The sequence below is a fragment of the Anabrus simplex genome, chromosome 5 (assembly GCF_040414725.1).
Source record: "Anabrus simplex isolate iqAnaSimp1 chromosome 5, ASM4041472v1, whole genome shotgun sequence".
Lineage (NCBI taxonomy): Eukaryota > Metazoa > Arthropoda > Insecta > Orthoptera > Tettigoniidae > Anabrus > Anabrus simplex.
In genome coordinates this window covers 425,395,785-425,418,810 of record NC_090269.1, presented here as the reverse complement: position 1 = coordinate 425,418,810, position 23,026 = coordinate 425,395,785, and the positions used below count along the sequence as shown (strand labels likewise).

Sequence of the window (23,026 nt, the reverse complement as noted above, 5' to 3'; positions counted from 1 at the left end):
CCACACTTGTAGACCTGGCACAGGCCCAGCGCAACAGACAACTGTGAGAGAGGATCGCCGCATCATTCGGATGGCCCAGATGGAACCCCAGGCAACAGCAGCGCAAATTCGAGCAGCTGTGGCACCCCACGTTACACAAAAAACAGTTGGTAATCGCCTGCGTGCAGCTGGCTTACGAGCCCATGTCCCTGCAGAAGGTATTCCATTGACCCCACAAAAGCGACGTGTAAGGCTGGCCTATGTCGAGAAAGATCAACGTGGGTCGATGAATGGCATAGGGTCATCTTTAGTGATGAATCGCGCTTCTGTCTTGCCTGCAGTGATCGCCGGAATTGTGTGCGCCGATGTACCGGGGAGAGGGGCCGCTCAGATCTTATTGTCGAGAGGCACACAGGGCCAACACCAAGCATTATGGTCTGGGGAGCTATTGGCTTTAATGTGAAATCACAATTAGTGCTTGTTGAGGGCACTATGACTGCTCGACAGTACGTTGATAGGGTACTCAATCCAGTGGTTGTCCCTATGATGGCGAACATTGCTAATGGGATGTTTCAGCAGGACAATACCCAGGTTCACACTGCACGCATCTCCAGAGAAGCTATCCACGACATCACAACCTTAGAATGGCCCTGGACCTCAGTCCTATTGAGCATGTGTGGGACATGATGGGTCGACAACTGGCCAACCGTCCTCAGCCACCCACAACTCTGGAACAACTGACCCGTGCAGTGCAGCAAGTATGGGCCACAATTCCTCAGGAAGCAGTCCAGGGCATTATTGACTCCATGCCTCAACAAATTCATCAATGTATTGCAGCTCGTGGTGGGCAAATCCTGTATTGATTGTTGTCCAAACTTGCGGTCAGAAGGACCTGAAAGTGTAATCATCGAATCACAACTGATGTTTAATTGCAGCAATGTAGCACCACTCCTTCTGGGTGCTGCAATTTCCATTTTCTTCAGTGTATATAGAAAAAGTAAGTGACCCGCAGCGCGGAAAGGGACCCAACGTTGGCAATGGAAATTTTTCGTCAAAGCTGAACAAAGGTGTCTGGGGTGTAAAAATTGCATTTCTGTGTTTTGACTTCTTATGCTACCTATTGGGTTTCTTAACAAACTAAGTTACGCAGCAGTTTGAGTCTATTAAAAACTATTTAAAATACATATACTATTTTACATAGTTTTTAATAATTTTAGACAAGTCAGTATAGGAGCAATTACAAATACCCATTACGGTTAAGTTTAACAACAGCAGTTTGAATCTTTGCCACTTGATGTCATGAGAACTTTGTACAATTGGTAAGAAAATTAGTGAAAACCGTAACTGCACTTTTCTCAAAATACATTTTTCTTAATAGTAACAGACAATAATATCTTATGAAATATTGCAACTAGAAGCATGAACTCTTTTTTAAAATGCTCTGTAACTTATGCCAATTTTAGAACTACAAAAACTGAAAATGAAAAATCCAACTTTAAGTTGCTTTCTGCGAAACAGTTCACATATGGAGAAGGCCGACAAAGGCTGCAGCTGAAAATTATGAAGCCTTGTCTTTCTTTCATATGTACTCTATCTACGCATGCTTGCATGGTAAGTCACTCCTCTCTGTCTGTTCTCCCCACCCCCCACTCTCTCTCTCTCTTTCTTTGTCTGTTTGTATACATGGTAGACGAGGATCATCTGGGCACTGCAGAGTGCACTCAGAAGCTCTACCAGGTGGCAAGGAATCGCGACCACTCCATGCAGGACATTGGGCAAGTCATAACATTAAAGACATCCTCAGCTGTTGGAGGAGGCATTTTGAGAAAATTTGCAATGATGAATTTCCTCATCTTCCAATACCAAACACACAAGTGGGTTCGAACCCCACCGTTGGCAGCCCTGTGGTTTCCCATTTTCACACGAGGCAAATGCTGTAAGTAAGGCCACAGTCACTTCCTTCCCACTCCTAGGCCTTTCCTATCCCATCGCCACCATAAGACGTATCTGTCTCAGTGCAACGTAAAAACCCAACAGAACCTTCGTTTGGCTCTGCCCAACCCATCACTGCTGATGAAGTAGACACCACTATCAATAAAATGAACAATGGAAAGGTGACTGGAGCAGATGATCTTCCAGCTGATGTGTGGAAGTTGCTCAGTTTCTTTCAGATTTATTCTCCCGAATTATTGATGAAAACAAAGCCCCTCCCATCTAGCTTAGTAGCATTACAGTTCCAATATGGATGTCGTGGACTGTTCCAGGTACCGTCCAATTTGCATACTAGGTCACTCAATGAATATCTTCGAATGTGTTCTGCTTCGTGACCTAGTTGATCCCAAATCAATGTGGTTTTATAAAAGGCAAAGAAACTACCAATACTATATATATCCTACGCCTTCTAATGGAACAATACCATGAAAAACAGAGAACAATTCACTTGGGTTTCTTGGGTCTTAAAAAAAAAAAAAAAAAAAAAAAAAAGGTGCTTTTCAGAGTGCCACACAACCATATCTGGCATGCACTTAGGATGTCTGCAAAACCAGAAGTTTATATATGATGTACCCAGAATGGGTGCTGCCCACTCAGCATTTGGACATTTATCCCGTCATGTCTTCATGAATAAGGATCTTATAATGCACACCAAGATCATTGTTCATCATGCTGTTGTCATATGAACACTGTTTTATGGTTGTGAAACTTAGACCCTCTACCGTCAGGATATCAAAAAGCTAGAGCACTTCCATCTGCAAAATCTTAGATCCATCTTGAACATCAAATGGGAGGACCGTGTCACCAACCTTTAAGTTCTTGAGAAAGCGCATGCTATTGTGCCATATCATATATGCCCCAAATATTAATTATATAATATGGTGTAACATTGTGCATCTAATACAAGAGTCATGATGCGACCTAGAAGTTGCGTAATGCAGTATTCCGTCATCGCGTGACATCAGTAATAGCTTCTTACCTATGCATAGCGACAGTGAATAACTCGGGTATTCCGTATGATTCAACCGGGGATGCACGAGAGTGTTTGAGAGCGGCCGATTATAAAAGGACCAATCACAGCCCTGGAAGTGAATTGGCAGAATGAAGGGATTTACAAAACAAATTAAGTCAGTCTTACCAACTTCTAAATTTACAGTGCTGCACTACTCTTTATTTTATTAGGCAATTTGTTATAAAGCTATACTCCACGGTTTTAATATGAAATAGAAGCCAGTTAAACATTAAAAGAACTACCTGTAGACAGTTGCAATACTTAATTTGAATTAATAAAGTAATTAACATATTTTTATTGAATCAGCGCTTTGTAGAGTAGTGGGTGAGCAGTAACGTCATCACGCCAGTGGAATCCCCTAAGACATGACTAATACCGGGAGCTTGGTGTATATAGTAGCCTCTGGACATGGGAAGTCACTCTGCTTTTGAAGTGTGAACCGTGCGGGTCGGTGTTTTTGATATTAAGCCAGTGGTATAGGAAAGTAACCTTTTTTTTAAGTGACCAGTTTGAACATATAAGTAGTCAATTTGTGAAGCTGAAACGTTTTCCTTTATGAAAATATGCATTACATGAATGCAAGTGATAGATTGCAGTTACGAGTGTGCATAGTATATTAACAGAGCAATTACCTTTGCTATATAAATAATATCAGGTATCATGTATGTCAAAGTGCGGTGGTGACACGGGATAATATCAATAAAACGATAGTTACTGTTGATATTTCCGTACCCGTGTATGCTTAATTTGCATACGGTTTGTGCAAATACCGTGTCCGGTACGCGTTCGGTTTCGCGAAGAACTTGTACGAACCGTCGTCATCGTATCGGTACAATTAAATGGTGTGTGCGAAGCACTATTACATAATGATGAAGAGAGAAGAAAAGACTTGCAGAGTATTTGATAACGCCATGCAGTTTGGTGCAATAATGGCGTAATTTGCTGGACGCTGTGGCCTGGAATCATGAAGAAACTGAGACGCTACCAGTTAAGTTCATTTTTAATTATAGGCATGCTTAGATAGAAGGAATTAGGCTAATTCGATCCCAGTGTAATGTAATGTAAATGTAAATGTCAGTCTTGTTGTGACTGAGCTATGTTGTATTTTTATAGATTAGTGTCATGTTTCAGGGAAATGCATGTTTGGAACCCTGATTTTTATATTTTACTTTATTTCCTTTTTTATAAGATGGGAAAGAGGGAAATGATTAGGTGTAGATGAGGATATATATGTCTAAAGGTAACTGTGTATTCCATTTTGGTACAAGATGTAGACTCTTTTAGTATGAAGGCTACACAGCCTAAAGTTTGGTCTGGGAATAAAATTTAGCAAGGTATTTTTTTTCCTGCATGTAGCACGTTTATAGGAGTACATGGCAGTGATGACCAACGTAAAAGTGCACCGTCGAACTAATATCTTCTAGATCCGCAGAGAGAACTAGCTAATTGGTATTGAGTTATGTTTTTACGAGAAAAAGGCAAGATTAGCCTGAAACTGAGATTACAATGTGTTATTACAGGACGGTCGTGCCTGGAAGTGAATATCGGAAAGATATAATGGTGTCAGCTGCATGAAAAGAGAGAGGTTTGATTTGCCTCAAGTGTTCATTATGATTGTGAGAATCGAACTCACGGACCCCAAAGTGTTAGGCCAGATGTGTTGAGTATCATATCTGCAAGCTGTGTTATATTGGAATATGTAGTTAAGGCCATAGGAATGTGTATTGGCTCTTTAGTGTGAGTTCGAGGCCTTGCGTTAATTAAATGAACAGAGAAGTGAATGGCAGCGTAATTTATGTTTTCAAATATATTAAAATTTCTCAGGCAAGATTTACCAAACCAATTAGTTAGAGTCTTTTCTGGCGAAGTAAGGTGTTTCATAGCTGGCGCATTAGAAGTGTTCCGTGATTTATATTACAGCGTGCTAGTGAAAGATCAACAGACGGATAGCTGAGCCTGGAGTTCGGTGTTCTTTTTATATGAAGGAGTCTAGTATCTTATTGTTTATATTTTAGATATTGAATACACAGATGATATTATTTTTTTATTGCATGTCATTACAGGTTTCTCCGAGAGTGTATTTTGTATTAATTTGTGTTACTTGGATTGTTGTTGATTATGTCATGGCCAGCGTTGAAAAGATTTGTTCTTAAATATGAGTCCGAAACTCATTCTATTGGGGAAGCAGGCTTCTAAGCCATCCAATTTATAACAGAACGGTCTGTTAAGTAAATTCAGTGTAGATGTAAGCTAAGGTCCCTGAAATATTGATTTGATGCTAAGTGATGTACATATAGTTTTATTATGGATCGGATTTAGCATAATTTTATTCTGTCGCGGTATGTCCTGTAATTATAATTTAAATGATATCCGTCAGGATGCGTTAAAATGAATTTAACTGCGTAAGTCGAAGCGAAGTGTGAATTTCTTCCCCAGGTCGTTGCGTTTATTTTGTAAATGTTTTCATTTTGAAACGGGACTTTGCCCGTCTTTTGTAAATTGGTGTAATTTATGTTAATTATGTGCCCGGCACATATTAATTTTTTTGGCATTTATTTGAGCCATAATTTAATCATTTTCCATTTTTTTTGTTTATCTCAAAGTTCAATAATATTTATTAGTCAATAAATCCATCTTACCCCTTTATTTTGTATTTTATTTTGGAAATATGATACTGTTTCCCGTTCATATACCCATGGTATTTATTTTATCCTGAGATTTTTAATTTATTTTAGCCCGATCAATTTTTTTAAGAACCGAACACGCAGCTCTCCGATTGGCGCCGGTAGACTGTATTTCTTTTTTTTTTTTTTTGCTAGTTGCTTTACGTCGCACCGACACAGATAGGTCTTATGGCGACGATGGGACAGGAAAGGGCTAGGAGTGGGAAGGAAGCGGCCGTGGCCTTAATTAAGGTACAGCCCCAGCATTTGCCTGGTGTGAAAATGGGAAACCACGGAAAACCATTTTCAGGGCTGCCGACAGTGGGGTTCGAACCTACTATCTCCCGAATACTGGATACTGGCCGCATTTAAGCGACTGCAGCTATCGAGCTCGGTAGACTGTATTTCAGACGGGAACGGTACACTATAAACATTGAGACTATCATCATTGGCCACCGTCTCAGATGGATAGGGCGCATCCATCGCATGAGTGAAGTCAGGCTTCCTCGTTATCTCCTGTATGGTGAACTCTGCTCTGGCACAAGACTTCATGGAGCCCCTCTGAGGCATTTCAAGGGTCAACTAAAGCATACTATAAAAAGAGCTGGATTTAACACTCAATCCTGGGAAAAGCTAAGAATCTACACTTTGGCACCACACTGTTTCTACACTAGTTATGATGTTTGAGGATATCTATATAAATTTGTAGGGGGTCTGCTGTCTGTAATTTTGTTTGTTTTACCAATTTTTCAGATATTTATCCGTTTTAGGTCAACTCAAGACCGAATCGGTGGTTTTTATTTTTCGTGTCTGTTTGTCTGTTTGTTCCACCATCACGGTGAAACGGCTGGATGGATCTCAACCAAACTTCATATTTAGATTATACTCATACCAAGGAAGGTTTTGATATGCATATGATATTAAAATCTTTGAATAGACGGGGGGTTTATAGGAAAACCAGAACGGTTTTACTCCATTTTCTCTTATACTATTGATTTTCTGTAAACTCCGTGGACTGTATGTGAAACGCATCTTCATTATAAACAACTTTTGTTATGTTCATAATTTACCTTACTCTTCAATTGACGATGAAATTTACTATTTTCTGCGGGTATCATGCTCTGCATTGAGTGACCGCAGACCGACAACGAACCTACAGGTTACCATGGCAACGTCTCTGACTGTATGCCAGCAGGGAAGTAACGTATTGCCATTTTCCTCATCATGCCTTTAAATTCATGGTTGTTCCTTGGGCAGAAGGCAAGAGAGGCGTCAATTGGCCATTCTGCGGGATAATGGCGGAATATCGTTCAAGGTTATAACCGTCCTCGAATAGCTCAAGTAATAACACCATTACTCATCTTCTTATCTGTTTACCTAAGAATCCCTGCGCCTAAATTTCTCCTCTGTTACCGTTTTCTTATATCCATAACTCACACCAACATAATTTACTGAGGGGCATTTGATTTTCCAATACATTCACTTGGTATTTACATATTTGTCATCATCCAGCTACCCTCTGTTGTAATCCATTTTCTTTTAATGTCAGCTTTCTTAGATGTATTATTTTGCTTCCTTAATTACTCCGTATGTATGCAAGTGCTAATCCCGAAAGCTGGACACTCTTTTCTTTGAGGAAATATTCTAAGCTATGCAAATGTATAACTTTTGGCCCCAGAAAATACCGAAATATGGATGCAATTTTAACGACAGTGCAGACCTTCATTTCGGGATAATTGGTGGCTAATTGGTAGGTTGTATCACAAATCAGAAAGCACAATCGCCTTTCATTTTGGAGAGATCTACAACTTTGGTCGTATGACTTTTTGTCCTAATTCTATCCCTTATACGTTAAATAGAGTTGTATTTCTCGATTTCAAGTTAATTTTGTACTTTTACACATATATGTTATCATTTGGCACACTTATAGGAAAGATAGAATCATGACATTCGGCTCGCACATTAACATGACCAGCGGCCATGTGATAGCCAAATTTTGTGATTCTAGCTGTCACATGAGTACCAAAAATACAAAGTAGTATGTGAAAAATGTACAAAATTCCACCCCATTCAATGATTCTAACTCAATCAAACCATAAATATAGGAGATACGAGAAGATGTCATGGGACCAGCCATGTAGAACGCTGTACGATGCGTCTGATGGTGAAGTCCATTTGTAGATATGTCGTACAGTTTCAAAGCAGTAACTCTCGAAATAAAGGTCTGCAATGCTAGACGTGTCCATGCTTATCTATATAAATAAAGTTGTACAGGGTCCGCTGTCTGTAATTTCATTTGTTTTGCCAATTTTTCAGATATTTATCTGTTTTAGGTCAACTCAAGACCGAATCGGTGATTTTTATTTTTTGTGTCTGTTTGTCTGTTTGTTCCACCATCACGGCAAAACGGCTGGATAGATCTCAACCAAACTTCATATTTAGATTATACTCATCCCGGGGAAGGTTTCGATGTGCATATCATGTTAAAATCTTTGAATAGACGGGGGGTTTATAGGAAAACCAGAACGGTATTCCTCCTTTTTCCCTTATACTACTGATTTTTTGTAAACTCCGTAGGCCGTATGTGAAACGCATCTTCATTATAAACAACTTTTGTTATGTTCATAATTTACCTTACTCTTCAAATGACGGAGAAATTTACTATTTTCTGCGGGTACCATGCTCTGCACTGAGTGACCGACAGACCGACAACAAACCTACAGGTTACCATGGCAGTAATAACACCATTAGTCATCTTCTTATCTGTTTACCTAAGAAACCCTGCACCTAAATTTCTCCTCTGTTACAGCTTTCTTATATCCATAACTCATACCAGCATAATTTATTTAGGGGCATTTGATTTTCCAATACATTCACTTAGAATTTACATATTTGTACTCATCCCGCTGTCCTCAGTATTAATCCTATTTTCTGTTAATTTCAACTTTCTCAACTGTATTACTTTCTTCCTTAATTACTCCGTATTTATGCAAGTGCTAATCTCGAAACCTGGACAATCTTTTCTTGGAGGAAATACATCTTCCAGGCCATGTAAATGTATAACTTTTGGCCCCGGAAAATATTGAAATATGGATGCAATTTTAAAGACGGTGCAGACCTTCCTTTCGGAATAATTGGTGGCTAAACCATAAGTCTTATCACAAAAGATCGCGTTTCAATTTGGAGAGATCTACAACTTTGGGCCTATGACATTTTGTCGTATCTCTATCCCTTATTCGTAAAATAGTACGGCATTTCTTGAGTTCAAGTTAATGTACTTTTTAAGCGTGTATGTTGTTTGACACACTTATAGGAAGAATGCAATCATGACATTGGGCATGCACATTGACATGACCAGTGGCCATATGTTCGCAAAATTTTATGATTCCAGGGTCACATGAGTATAAAAAAAAATAAAGTAGTATGTGAAAACTGGACCAAATTTTACCCCATTCAATGAATAACTGAATCTAACCCATAAATATAGGAGATACAGGAAAATGTCACAGGATCAACCATGTAGAACACTCAACGAGTCGAGTGATGGTGAAGTCCATTTGTAGGTGCAATCTAATATAGTCTTACTCACTGCATTTACAGTAATTTACGGAGAAATCCGTATACAATATAGAATACCGTAGCGAAGCATGGGTACATTTGCTAGTAAGAAATAAATTGACAAAAGGGCCCACCTTTTCAATACAATATATATTTGAAGAGGAACGACGACGATGTGAAAAGGATAAACGACAAGCACAGAAGCTCTGTCAAGCTCAGCCCTGCCCTTCCCCAGCTATTCCATGTGATCTGTGTGCATGTATGTTTCATGCCAAGATTGGGCTACTAAGTCATATGAAACATATTCACAAAGCATCCTGAGTGTAAACATGTAAACTGCTGAAGAAAATGCCTACTTGGATACGAGTTGCAGCCGACAATGACCTAGATTCTTTATCATAATGTTACCAGCCAGGTCTGATGTGTTTGGACAGCCAAAGTAGGGGACTGCCTGTAGGGGTGAAGTACAGTGGGGACTTCGAGGGCCCTGAGACCGCTACGGTAGCTGTGAAGGCCCTTCAGGAACTCTGAAAAGTGGTGGCAAAAGGGGCTCTGGTTAAGACGCAGCAGGTCGTTATGCTACTTAGGTTCCAGAATGGGTAAAAAAAAAAAAAAAAATGCAATGTAAAGTTTAATCTTATACCATTTGTATAGTATCATTTGAAGTAATTCCACATACTGTATGTCAGTTGAGTATATTTGTAAGTAGTACAGGAGATATTATAAGTAGAATTTTGTAAACAATATAAATTTATTAAGGATGAGCTGTGTGTTTAATAGAAAAAATTGTTAGCGTAAATTGTATAATATTGTATTATAGGAAAATTTTCTTCTCTTGTTAATTTAATATTTAGTGCTTGACAATAGTGTATTTTAGTGTACCATTTGCCACTGAGGTAGACACCTCATTTGCAAATAAAGAGATTTGATTTGATTTTGATTTTGATGTGCCGCAGGAACCTCCACGCCTTCTAACAAGTTGATGCTCATCAAGGATCTCTATTACCTCTGCTACTGTTCATTCTGTGCCTTGACACCATAGCTGTGGAACTGCAGACTTCACACCCTTGGATACTGGTTTATGCTGATGATATAACAGTTGCCAGTAAAAATTGTCAAGACTTACAGTACATCAGTTAATCCAATGCTGGAAAACTCATCTCGATGAATATGGCTTGAGACTCAATCTGAAGGAGATGGCGTACTTGCAATGTAGAGAGTAGTATGATGGGTCAGTTAACATGATGGTGTTGATCTCTCTAAAACCAAGCATCGGCCATCTGTTTGGATAGTACCACACTTCCAGATACGTGGAACAGAGTCAATGTTGCCTGGACGAAGTGGCCCAGGTTACGGGAGTTCTTTTCTACCTAAAGATGCCCAATTCATAAATCGAAAATTTACAGAATGATTGTATGTCCAGTGGCATTGTATGAGATGGAGTGTTGGTCAGTCACAAAGAAACGTTAATGATGCCTGTATGTCATGGAAAGGAAGATGCTTCGATGGCCAATGGGACTCATTAAACTGGACCATGTCAGAAATCAATCAATCACTACTGATCTGCATTTAGGGCAGTCGCCCAGGTGGCAGATTCCCTACCTGTTGTTTTCCCTGTGTTGCCGTATGACCTGTAGAAATTCATACAAACAGTAAAACATCTTTTATACATTTTGCATTTGTGTTGTTGTGTTTGAGTCATCAGTCCATAGACTGGTTTGATGCAGCTCTACATGCCACCCTATCCTGTGCTAACCTTTTCATTTCTACGTAACTACTGCATCCTACATCTGCTCTAATCTGTTTGTCATATTCATACCTTGGTCTACCCCTACCGTTCTTGCCACCTACACTTCCTTCAAAAACCAACTGAACAAGTCCTGGGTGTCTTAAGATGTGTCCTATCATTCTATCTCTTCTTCTCGTCAAATTTAGCCAAATCGATCTCCTCTCACCAATTTGATTCAGTATCTCTTCATTCGTGATTCGATCTATCCATCTCACCTTCAGCATTCTTCTGTAACACCACATTTCAAAAGCTTCTATTCTCTTTCTTTCTGAGCTAGTTATCATCCATGTTTCACTTCCATACAATGTCACGCTCCACACAAAAGTCTTCAAAAACATCTTTCTAATTCCGATATCAATGTTTGAAGTGAGCAAATTTCTTTTCTTAAGAAAGCTCTTCCTTGCTTGTGCTAGTCTGCATTTTATGTCCTCCTTACTTCTGCCATCGTTGGTTATTTTACTACCCAAGTAACAATATTCATCTACTTCCTTTAAGACTTCGTTTCCTAATCTAATATTTCCTACATCACCTGCCTTCGTTCGACTGCACTCCATTACTTTTGTTTTGGACTTATTTATTTTCATCTTGTACTCCTTACCTAAGACTTCATCCATACCATTCAGCAACTTCTCGAGATCTTCAGCAGTCTCAGATAAAATAACAATATCTTTGGCAAATCTCAAGGTTTTGATTTCCTCTCCTTGGACTGTGATTCCCTTTCCAAATTTCTCTTTGATTTCCTTTACTGCCTGTTCTATGTAAACATTGAAAAGGAGAGGGGACAAACTGCAGCCTTGCCTCACTCCTTTCTGGATTGCTGCTTCTTTTTCAAAGCCCTCGATTCTTATCACTGCAGACTGATTTTTATACAGGTTGTAGATAATTCTTCGTTCTCGGTATCTGATCCCTATCATCTTCAGAATCATAAATAGCCTGGTCCAATCAACATTATCGAATGCCTTTTCTAGATCTACGAATGCCATGCACGTGGGCTTGTCCTTCTTGATTCGATCCTCTAAGATCAGACGTAAAGTCAGGATTGCTTCACGTGTTCCTACATTTCTTCGGAAGCCAAATTGATCTTCCCCCAACTCAGCTTCAACTTGTTTTTCCATTCTTCTGTAAATAATACGTGTTAAAATTTTGCAGGCACGAGATACTAAACTAATAGTGCGGTAGTTTTCACACCTGTCAGCACCGGCTTTCTTGGGAATAGGTATAACAACATTCTGCCGAAAATCGGATGGGACTTCTCCTGTCTCATACATCTTGCACACTAAATGAAATAACCTTACCATGCTGGTTTCTCCTAAGGCAGTCAGTAATTCAGAGGGAATATCATCAATTCCAGGTGCCTTGTTCCTATTTAGGTCACTCACAGCTCTGTCAAACTCTGACCTCAAAATTCGGTTTCCCATTTCATCAGCATCAACAGCCCCTTCATGTTCCAGAACGAAATTATCTACATCGTTACCTTGATACAACTGTTGGATATGCTCCTGCCATCTTTCTGCTTTGTCTTCTTTCCCTAGAAGTGGCTTTCCACCTGAGCTCTTAATATTCATGCACCTAGATTTCCTTTCTCCAAAGGTTTCCTTGATTTTCCTGTATGCAGCATCTACCTTTCCCAGGACCATACAGGCTTCGACATCCTTGCACTTCTCCTTCAGCCATTCTTCCTTAGCTACCTTGCACTTTCTATCCACTTGATTCTTTAATCGCCTGTATTCTTTTCTGCCCTCTTCATTTCTAGCATTCTTGTATTTTCGTCGTTCATCAATCAGGTCTAGTATCTCCTGAGTTATCCACTGATTCTTAGTTGATCTTTTCTTCCTTCCTAACATTTCTTCAGCAGCTCTACTGACTTCATTTTTCATGACTCTCCACTCTTCCTCTACTGTGTTTCCTTCGGCCTTTTCATTTAGTCCTTGTGCAACATGTTCCTTGAAACAATCCATCACACTCTTTTCTTTCAACTTGTCTAGATCCCATCTTTTTGCATTCTTTCCTTTCTTCAATTTCTTCAACTTCATATGGCATTTCATGACCAACAAGTTGTGGTCAGAGTCCACGTCTGCTCCTGGGAAAGTTTTGCAATCCAACACCTGGTTTCTGAATCTCTGCCTAATCATAATGAAGTCTATTTGATACCTTCCAGTGTCTCCAGGTCTCGTCCACGTATACAGCCGTCGTTTGTGGTGTCTGAACCAAGTATTGGTGAGGACTAAATTATGGTCAGTGCAGAATTCAACCAGCCGACTTCCTCTTTCGTTCCTTTGTCCCAATCCAAATTCTCCTACTGTGCTACCTTCTCTACCTTGGCCTACCACTGCGTTCCAGTCTCCCATCACAATTAGATTCTCGTCACCTTTGACATATTGTATTAAATCTTCTATCTCCTCATATATTCTTTCAATTTCTTCATCATCCGCTGAACTAGTAGGCATATAGACCTGCACTATTGTGGTGGGCATTGGTTTGGTGTCTATCTTGGCGACAATAATTATTTCACTATGCTGGTCGTAGTAGCTTATCCGCTGCCCTATTTTCTTATTCATTATTAAACCAACTCCTGCATTATCCCTGTTTGATTTCGTGTTGATAATTCGGTAGTCGCCTGACCAAAAATCCTGTTCTTCCTGCCAACGTACTTCACTTATACCAACTACATCTAACTTTAGCCTATCCATCTCCCTTTTCAGATTCTCTAACCTACCACAACGATTCAAACTTCTAACATTCCACGCTCCGACTCGCAGAATGTCAGTATCCATCTTCCTGATGATCGCCCCCTCTCGTGTAGTCCCCACCCGGAGATCCGAATGGGGGACTAGTTTACCTCCGGAATATTTTACCCGGGAGGAAGCCATCATCAGTACATCATTCATACAGAGAGAGCTGCATGTCCTCGGGAGGTGGTTACGGCTGTAGTTTCCCGTTGCTTTTAGCCGTGTAGCAGTATCAACACAGCTAAGCCATGTTGAGTATTATTACAAGGCCGTATCAGTCAATCATCTAGACTGCCGCCCTTGCAACTACCGAAAGGCTGCTACCCCCCTTTCGATGAACCATTCGTTAGTCTGGTCTCTCAACAGATACCCATCCGATATGGTTGCACCTGCGGCTCGGCTATCTGCATCATTGGGACACGCAAGCCTCCCCACCGCGGCAAGGTCACATGGTTCGTAGAGGAGGATTTTGCATTTATTTGTTTTTTTATCTTTCCATGTTAACTTATTTTCGATATATGTTTCTTGTTTATTCATTTTTTTTTACTTATGCAATCATTACATAAAATAAACCTCATGATGATTCCGTATTGATCTAAAAATCATTAAAAATTTACTCCTAAGAGAAAATTATATTTCTGCACCTTTCAATACACCATTAAGAAAGACTTTACATTATTAATAGATAATGAAAAGACATTTGAGTCCAGCATCAACATGACGTGATAGTGCACATAGGATGGAGCTTGCTCAGAGGGACCGAAGAATGGGGAACTCCTACAGACAATAATAATGAGTCAATCTGAATGAGTGATTTTTCCGTAATACCTATGTAAACACTCTACTATATAAGTTCCATCCTGAAACAACAGGGAGTCCCATAATCAGCTCACATATTGGTCCATTTCAACAAGAATGTAACAAGATGACTTCATTTTTATACACGTAACAACACAGGGTGTATTTAGCATTAAGACTTACAACAAGTGGACTTTTTAAAATCGTCGTGCTACATATTACACATATTACACACACCATCTCTTTTATGTATCATATTTTTCTAGTAATGTTTTAGAATGTCTTTTGCTAACTTATTTATTAGCCAGCTGATTATGGTCCAACGCAGCACCAAAATATTTTCTGGTGTTATAAAAAAAGTATTTTCATTGTTTATTAATAGTATTAAATTTTAACGGTGTAATGAAAGATGGAAAAATATAATTTTCTCTTAGGAGTCAATTTTGAATGATAAGGAATCATATTTTTTAATTTTAATTTTGATTTACGTTGCAGTTGCTGCAAAACTGTAAGTTGGAATGCAAATATTTGCTATGAACTACTTTTCCAGATAACTATCCATTGACACCAAGAAAGTGAGGTCATAGCTCGCCCAAACAACCACCTTGAAGGTATTTGTGGTACTGCTCAGTAAGAGTCAGTAAGCTGTTACTACTGGTATCATTGACACATCATTAATTACAGTGTGTCACAATAACATGAGTGGTAGGAAATGAAAGTGCATCACAATTGCTGAGAATCTCAATATATTAAAACTTGAGAAAGAAACTGGCAATAAGAAGCAAGTAGACATTGCCACGTATTGCTCTGTCCACTGTTAATTCTACTGTGGCAAAAACAACCGAGGTCACTATCAATGGTGTTCCTATGTCCAGCATGTGATGTGCAAAGAGAAAACAATATGAGGAAGCTGGAAAGTGCCAAAGATACTGTAGTTGAAAACAATGGTTATTAATTGAGCAGAGGATTCTAGTGATGCAAACGACAGTGAATTGTCCAATCTACAGGGAATCAAGCCTCTTGCAAGTTCAGATTAATGAAATACCAGTATCTGTCATGTAAGTAGGTCCACTTGTTAATTTTCATGGCAAATACATTTTTGTTACCGTATCTCAAATATGTTGAGGCAAAGCGTCTGTATCCGTCAATTTATTTTTATGTTCATATTTACATAAAGAGCAGGCAGTGAGAGATGTGAACCCTGTGGAGTGGTACAAAATGTTTCTTTATGTCTACTTTATTCTTTCATTCGCAAAAGTGTAGATGCCTGAAGTACAGTATTATGAAATAGTTGAAAATTTGGGAAATTTTCCTAAATGTCTAATTATCTTAATTTAAGCCTACCATAAACAAAAACAAGTAACGTAAGAAAGCCGAGATGGAAGAGCATCACATCTACTGCTCCCATCTAGTCCACAGTCACAGATGAGTCTGAGAACACTTAGGATGTCATCAAGTTGCTGGAGATAGGAAATAGTGCGATTATACAACCTGAACAATGTCATGTCTCTAAACCTCAACTCTGCACATCCACCTACACCCACACAACATATTTTATTCCCAAAGGACTTGCAGCTGTGGCTTCAACACAGCCACTGCCTATTCTTTTCTTTCTTTTTTTATATCTAAAACTGTGGACTTTATGTAGGTGTACAGATGTACTTATCGGAAATCCACAGATGCAAACATGTTAAATTGAACTTTCACTTATAATTTGTAGGTGTTTAATGTCATAACTGAATGTGAACTCTCTTAGATTTGCTGCATCCAGTTGGACCAACATAAATTTCACATGTGTTTACTAAGATATAAATCCATCAAGGTGCCATCTAAGGTAGCTGAATTGTTACTTGGAATGTTAAGCTAAAACAGTACCCGGAAAACCGGAACTGTAAACAGTAGGGAACGATATGATGATAAACGGGATTAGAAGTCAGATTGTGAGTTTCACAAATAGGAAAAGTCCTCTCAGTTTTAATTACTGCGTTGATGTGTTGGAAGTTCCTTATGGGAATCTAGGTGTTAATGTAGGGAAAGATCTTCATTGGTGTAATCACATGAAAATCACATATTACACATAATTACTATTTAACTGCACACTGAAGAAAATCATGCAAGAGTGGACTAAGAAATGCCAACCAAACATCAAGATTGGCAAAAATATCAAACTCAATTTGCTGGCATTTGCAGATGACCTTGCACTGCTCACAAATAGTGTGGAAGAGGCTAAACACCAAATTGAAGAACTCGAAAAAATAGCAGCAAAAGTCGGACTACAAATCTCATTTGAAAAGTTGGAAATGATGCCATATTTTAAGGTTGAAACACCAACTCTCACACTGAATAATAACAAACAAATTAAGATTGTAGAGATTTTTTTTTTGCTATGGGCTTTATGTCACACCGACACAGATAGGTCTTATGGCGACGATGAGCTAGGAAAGGCCTAGGAGTTGGAAGGAAGCGGCCGTGGCCTTAATTAAGGTACAGCCCCATCATTTGCCTGGTGTGAAAATGGGAAACAATGGAAAACCATCTTCAGGCCTGCCGACAATGGGATTCGAACCCACTATTTCCTGGATGCAAGCTCACAGCCGTGTGCCCCTAACCACACGGCCAACTCACCCGGTGGGGGAGATTATTACTTGGAACTTAAATGAGAGAGTATCAGTAGAAAACAGAACAACTAAACTGAAACAATCACAACCTATCACTTGGCCAACATACAAGAAGAAATCTCTCTTGATAAACGCAAAGTTCAAACACTACAACTCTGTTATTAAACCTCAAGCAAGCTATGCTAGTGAAACACTATTCAATTTGAACACGAAATCAACAACACATAAATTACAGAAGACAGAAAGAAGAATCCTTAGGATAATCATAAACAAAAAACACCATGTAAATGGATCATGGCGATTATTGCCTAATGAAGTTTTATACCAGGAAACTGAGTCAATAATAGACACAATGCAGAAAAGGAGGGTTGCATTTTTCTGCCACATATCAAGACAGCCAAAAACCAGGGTTCTGAAACATCTTTCAACTACTTTTGGAAAAGTAAAACCAAGAATAATTGGTTCAAAGAAGTCCTAGATGATTTAGGTGAGATAGGCTTGACAATGCAGCATATTGAAGACCAAGAAGAAAAGAGGATCCTGAGAAACAAAGACTTGAGACTTAAACTAAAAACTTTTACATGAAACAGTACACCATAACTGACGAAGAAAGGACAGCCAGGTCTCTAAGAATGAAGAAATTCTGGGAGCAGAAGAAGAAACATAAGCCAAATTTGTAGCTAATACTCTTAAGACTTAAATGTATAAGACAAATTTGTAGCTAATACTCTTGAGACTTAAATACATATGGATTGATTAAAGTGCTCCAATGTGGGTGTAAAATAATTTTTTTTAAAATGGGATTGTAAATAAAGGGTACAGATCTCTGTACAATAGTTATGAGGGTGTTTAGGGGTTGTAGTAAGGATGTAAAGGAGAAGGCATATAAGTCTCTGGTAATACCCCAAATAGAGTATGGTTCCAGTGTATGGGAACCTCACCAGGATTGATTCAAGAACTGGAAAAAATCCAAAGAAAAGCAGCTCGATTTGTTCTGGGTGATTTCCGAGAAAAGAGCAGTGTTATAAAAATGTTGCAAAGTTTGGGCTGGGAAGATTTGGTAGAAAGGAGACGAGCAGCTCGACTAAGTGGTATGTTCTGAGCTGTCGGTGGAGAGATGGAGTGGAATGGCATTAGTAGACGAATAAGTTTGAGTGGCGTCTTTAAAAGTAGGAAAGATCACAACATGAAGATAAAGTTGGAATTCAAGAGGACAATTTGGGGCAAATATTTGTTTATAGGAAGGGGAGTTAGAGACTGGGATAATTTACTAAGGGAGATGTTCAATAAATATCCAATTTCTTTGAAATACACTGACTGACAGAGCAAATGCAACACCAAGGAGGAGTGGTTCGAAAGGGATGAAAGTTGGGGAAAAAACAGAGACGCACGGACGAATAATTGATGTTTATTTCAAACCGATATGCAGGTTACACAATGCGCACGGCATCGACTCAGTAGGATGTAGGACCACCGCGAGCGGCGATGCACGCAGAAACACGTCGAGGTACAGAGTCAATAAGAATGCGGATGGTGTCCTGAGGGATGATTCTTCATTCTCTGTCAACCATTTGCCACAGTTGGTCGTCCGTACGAGGCTGGGGCAGAGTTTACAAACGGCGTCCAATGGGATCCCACACGTGTTCGATTGGTGAGAGATCCGGAGAGTACGCTGGCCACGGAAGCATCTGTACACCTCGTAGAGCCTGTTGGGAGATGCGAGCAGTGTGTGGGCGGGCATTATCCTGCTGAAACAGAGCACTGGGCAGCCCCTGAAGGTACGGGAGTGCCACCGGCCGCAGCACATGCTGCACGTAGCGGTGGGCATTTAACGTGCCTTGCATACGCACTAGAGGTGACGTGGAATCATACGCAATAGCGCCCCAAACCATGATGCCGCGTTGTCTAGCGGTAGGGCGCTCCACAGTTCTCCACGCCGACGCCACACTCGTCTGCGGTGACTATCACTGACAGAACAGAAGCGTGACTCATCGGAGAACACGACGTTCCGCCATTCCCTCATCCAAGTCGCTCTAGCCCGGCACCATGCCAGGCGTGCACGTCTATGCTGTGGAGTCAATGGTAGTCTTCTGAGCGGACGCCGGGAGTGCAGGCCTCCTTCAACCAATCGACTGGAAATTGTTCTGGTCGATATTGGAACAGCCAGGGTGTCTTGCACATGCTGAAGAATGGCGGTTGACGTGGCGTGCGGGGCTGCCACCGCTTGGCGGCGGATGCGCCGATCCTCGCGTGCTGACGTCACTTGGGCTGCGCCTGGACCCCTCGCACGTGCCACATGTCCCTGCGCCAACCATCTTCGCCACAGGCGCTGCACCGTGGACACATCCCTATGGGTATCGGCTGCGATTTGATGAAGCGACCAACCTGCCCTTCTCAGCCCGATCACCATACCCCTCGTAAAGTCGTCTGTCTGCTGGAAATGCCTCCATTGACGGCGGCCTGGTATTCTTAGCTATACACGTGTCCTGTGGCACACGACAACACGTTCTACAATGACTGTCGGCTGAGAAATCACGGTACGAAGTGGGCCATTCGCCAACGCCGTGTCCCATTTATCGTTCGCTACGTGCGCAGCACAGCGGCGCATTTCACATCATGAGCATACCTCAGTGACGTCAGTCTACCCTGCAATTGGCATAAAGTTCTGACCACTTCTTCTTGGTGTTGCATTTGCTCTGTCAGTCAGTGTAATATAAGAAAAGGCTAGGAAAACAACAGATAGGGAATCTATCACCTGGGCGACTGCCCTAAATGCAGATCAGTAGTGATTGATTGATTGATTGATTGATTGATTGATTGATTGATTGATTGATTGACTGATTGACTGATAGAGTGAGATAATGATTATGAATGTTAAGCTAAAATAATCATAATCGGGATACCTTTTTGCAACGTGATGGCTGCTTCGTATTAGACTGAAACACTATGTCCTTCAAGATGGATGCGAATGGTGTAACTCCAATCCCTCCTCCAATTAAGATGGACACTTCAAATTGATACCAGTCCTGGTGACTTTCCCCATAAGGGCCTTCCAGATGGATCTGAAAGAACACGAGCATTATTATATGACCTCCTTACTTTATGTAAACAGGTGGCTAAACTTTAAACATATCTACCAGGATAACAAGATGATGTATGAAATTCAACTGTGTCAAAAAAATCCAGATGGAGTAATTACACTCTGATCACAACAACATGCTTCATAAGTTATGGAAAGGAACAAACAAGAGAGGATCAAGTGATAGAGAGAGAGAGATAGGAACAAGGAACACATACTATTCGAAAAGAGGGAGCAATAGAAATAGGAAACAAGGACAAACATGGAAACAAAAAAAGAAGAAGGAGAATCTCCACATCTTCAAATAGACAGGGACCCAGTTTATTCAACCTCAGTTAACACTTAACTGCATGTTAAAATAATTTAACAGTGAACTTAACAAAATTAGCATTTAATCAACAGTGCTGTCATTGCTACAAGACCTATTCAGTATCATTAGCTTAATATAGTGTCCTACATAATTGATACTAGTTTTGACCTTATATACATTGCGTCATCTTTCAACTGCATCTACAGTGGAGGAGATGGACTTTGGTACGGTGGAGATGGCGGAAGGGCAAACCCGTAGCGTCTGTACTCCAGAGAAGCAGCTACAAAAGGTGTCTGACTCCATGTTAGCGGTGGCCTAATTTGAACCTGGCAGAAGGTAATAAAATGCCTTTGGGAGTAGTGAGCCCATCAGACAAACAGCCTATAAGCTGCAGTCGCTTAAGTGTGGCCAGTATCCAGTATTCGGGAGATAGTGGGTTCGAACCCCACTGTCTGCAGCCCTGAAGATGGTTTTCCATGGTTTCCCATTTTCACGCCAGGCAAATGCTGGGGCTGTACCTTAATTAAGGCCACAGACGCTTCCTTCCCACTCCTAGCCCTCTCCTGTCCCATCATCGCCATAAGACCTATCTGTGTCAGTGCGACGTAAAGCAACTAGCAAAAAACAGCCTATAAAATGAGTGGGAGTGAATCGAGGCCTCGGAAAATGCTAGGGCATCACCCTGAAGTGACACGCAGTTCCCGGTGCTCTGGGGGAACTGTGAGAAGTGGGCTACCAGACATCACAAGAATCGGTATCATCGTCATGACTTTGAATGGCGAGGTAGAAGAACTGATAGAGTATATGGAGAAGAAAGACATAGCAATGATGGGAATAAGTGAGGCAAAATGGAAGGGGAAAGGTCAAAAATAATTTAAGGGTATAGATTATATTGGAGTGGAGGAAAGATGGAAACAAATGGTGTTGGTGTTATATTGACCAGATAAGTGAGAGGATAATTAAAGTTAAAGTTAGACTTGGACTTGAGAGTGGAATCAAAGATTGTGTACAGGTTTATGCACCCCAATCAGGGAATGCAGATGAATGTTTAGAAGAGTTTCTAGAAGAACTGGAAAGTTGTATTGTAGACAAAGAGGTTATAAAAATGGGAGACATGAATGCACATGTTGGAACAGAGAGACAGGGAAAAGAAGAGATAATTGGCCTCTATAGTTATGGAAACCAAGATGAAGAAGGAGATTTGGTAAAAGATTTTTATAGAAGGAATGGATTAATTGTTGGCAATACATGGTTTAGGAAAAATAATTCACAAAAAATAACTAGATATGGTTGGGGAGATAGAAAGACAAAGACAATGATTGATCTTATTCTGGTGGAGAAAGAGAAACATAGACAACTGGAAGATATGACAGCAATGCCAAGAGCAGATTTCAAAGGAGACCATAAAATGGTGGTAGCCAAATTAAGACTTGGTAAAATAATGAAGTTAATAGAAAAAAAGGGAAAGAAAAATAAAGGGATGGAAGTTAAAAGAGAAAGAAATAAGAGAAAAGTTTCAAGAGGATCTGAAAAAAGAAATTCCCAAAGATGACATGAACAGTATGAAAGAGGAATGGACATGTTTCAGAAATGGATTTGTAAAGTGTGCAGTCAACACCTGTGGAAGACTATTAAGGAAGAAAAAGGAAAAGGTGACTCCTTGGTGGAACAGCAGGGTAAAGGAAGCAGTTAAAGAGAAACAAATGGCTTGGAGGAAATGGATAGGCAGCAACAGTACAGAGAATTGGCAGAAATATAAAGAAGCCAAAAAGGTATGTAAGAAAATACAACCTGTGACAATAAAGATCGGTGAATATTCCTATACTATCAACATAGATGAACAATGCATGACAGTGACCTTACTGTCCTTCGAAATAGTCCCCTCCCATAACTATGCACTGCTGAGATCGGCGATACATGTCCTGGAAACTTTGCAAGAAGGCTTCCTTTGGAATGTGTTCAAAAGCCTTGTCACATTTCGTTGGATGTCAGGAATATTATCAAATCTCTTTCCTTTGAAAGCGAGTTTGAATCGTGGGAATAGGAAGAAGTCTAGAGGACTGAGATCTGGCGAGTATGGGGGATGTTCAAGTTGCACCACCCCCTTCTTTTGCCATGAACTGTTTGACGATATTGGCTGTGTGTGGGCGAGCGTTGTCATGGACAAAAACCCATGAACCTTGTTGTGCATACTGGGATCGTACCCTGCGTAGACGTTTCATTAAATGGGTCAAAATTTCAATGTACCGTGCAGCATTCAGTGACGTTCCCTCAGGTAGAAATTCCTTGTGGATAAGCTAGGAGGAGAAATGGAAGAAGAAAGGAAAGACAGATCAATGTTTGACCTGATCTTTACATATGAGACATATGATGTAGAAAAGATGGGAGTCTGGAAAAGATATAGTGATGACATTTATTGATATTGAGAAAGCTTATGGCCCCGACAGTTGATATGGGACACATTAAGAAAAAAGCGCAAGTTAACAGAGTGGAAGTGCA

General features: G+C 40.2%; 1 protein-coding gene across 1 annotated transcript in view; it reads right to left on the bottom strand.

Annotated features, from left to right (window-relative positions):
* LOC136874603 (dual oxidase 1-like) overlaps window positions 1-23,026 on the bottom strand; it is a 335,200-nt gene that overhangs the window by 32,337 nt on the left and 279,837 nt on the right. The window contains exon 31 of the mRNA XM_068227874.1: window positions 20,042-20,200. Coding sequence (XP_068083975.1) covers window positions 20,042-20,200 — 159 coding nt within the window. The remainder of the gene's footprint in view (window positions 1-20,041; window positions 20,201-23,026) is intronic.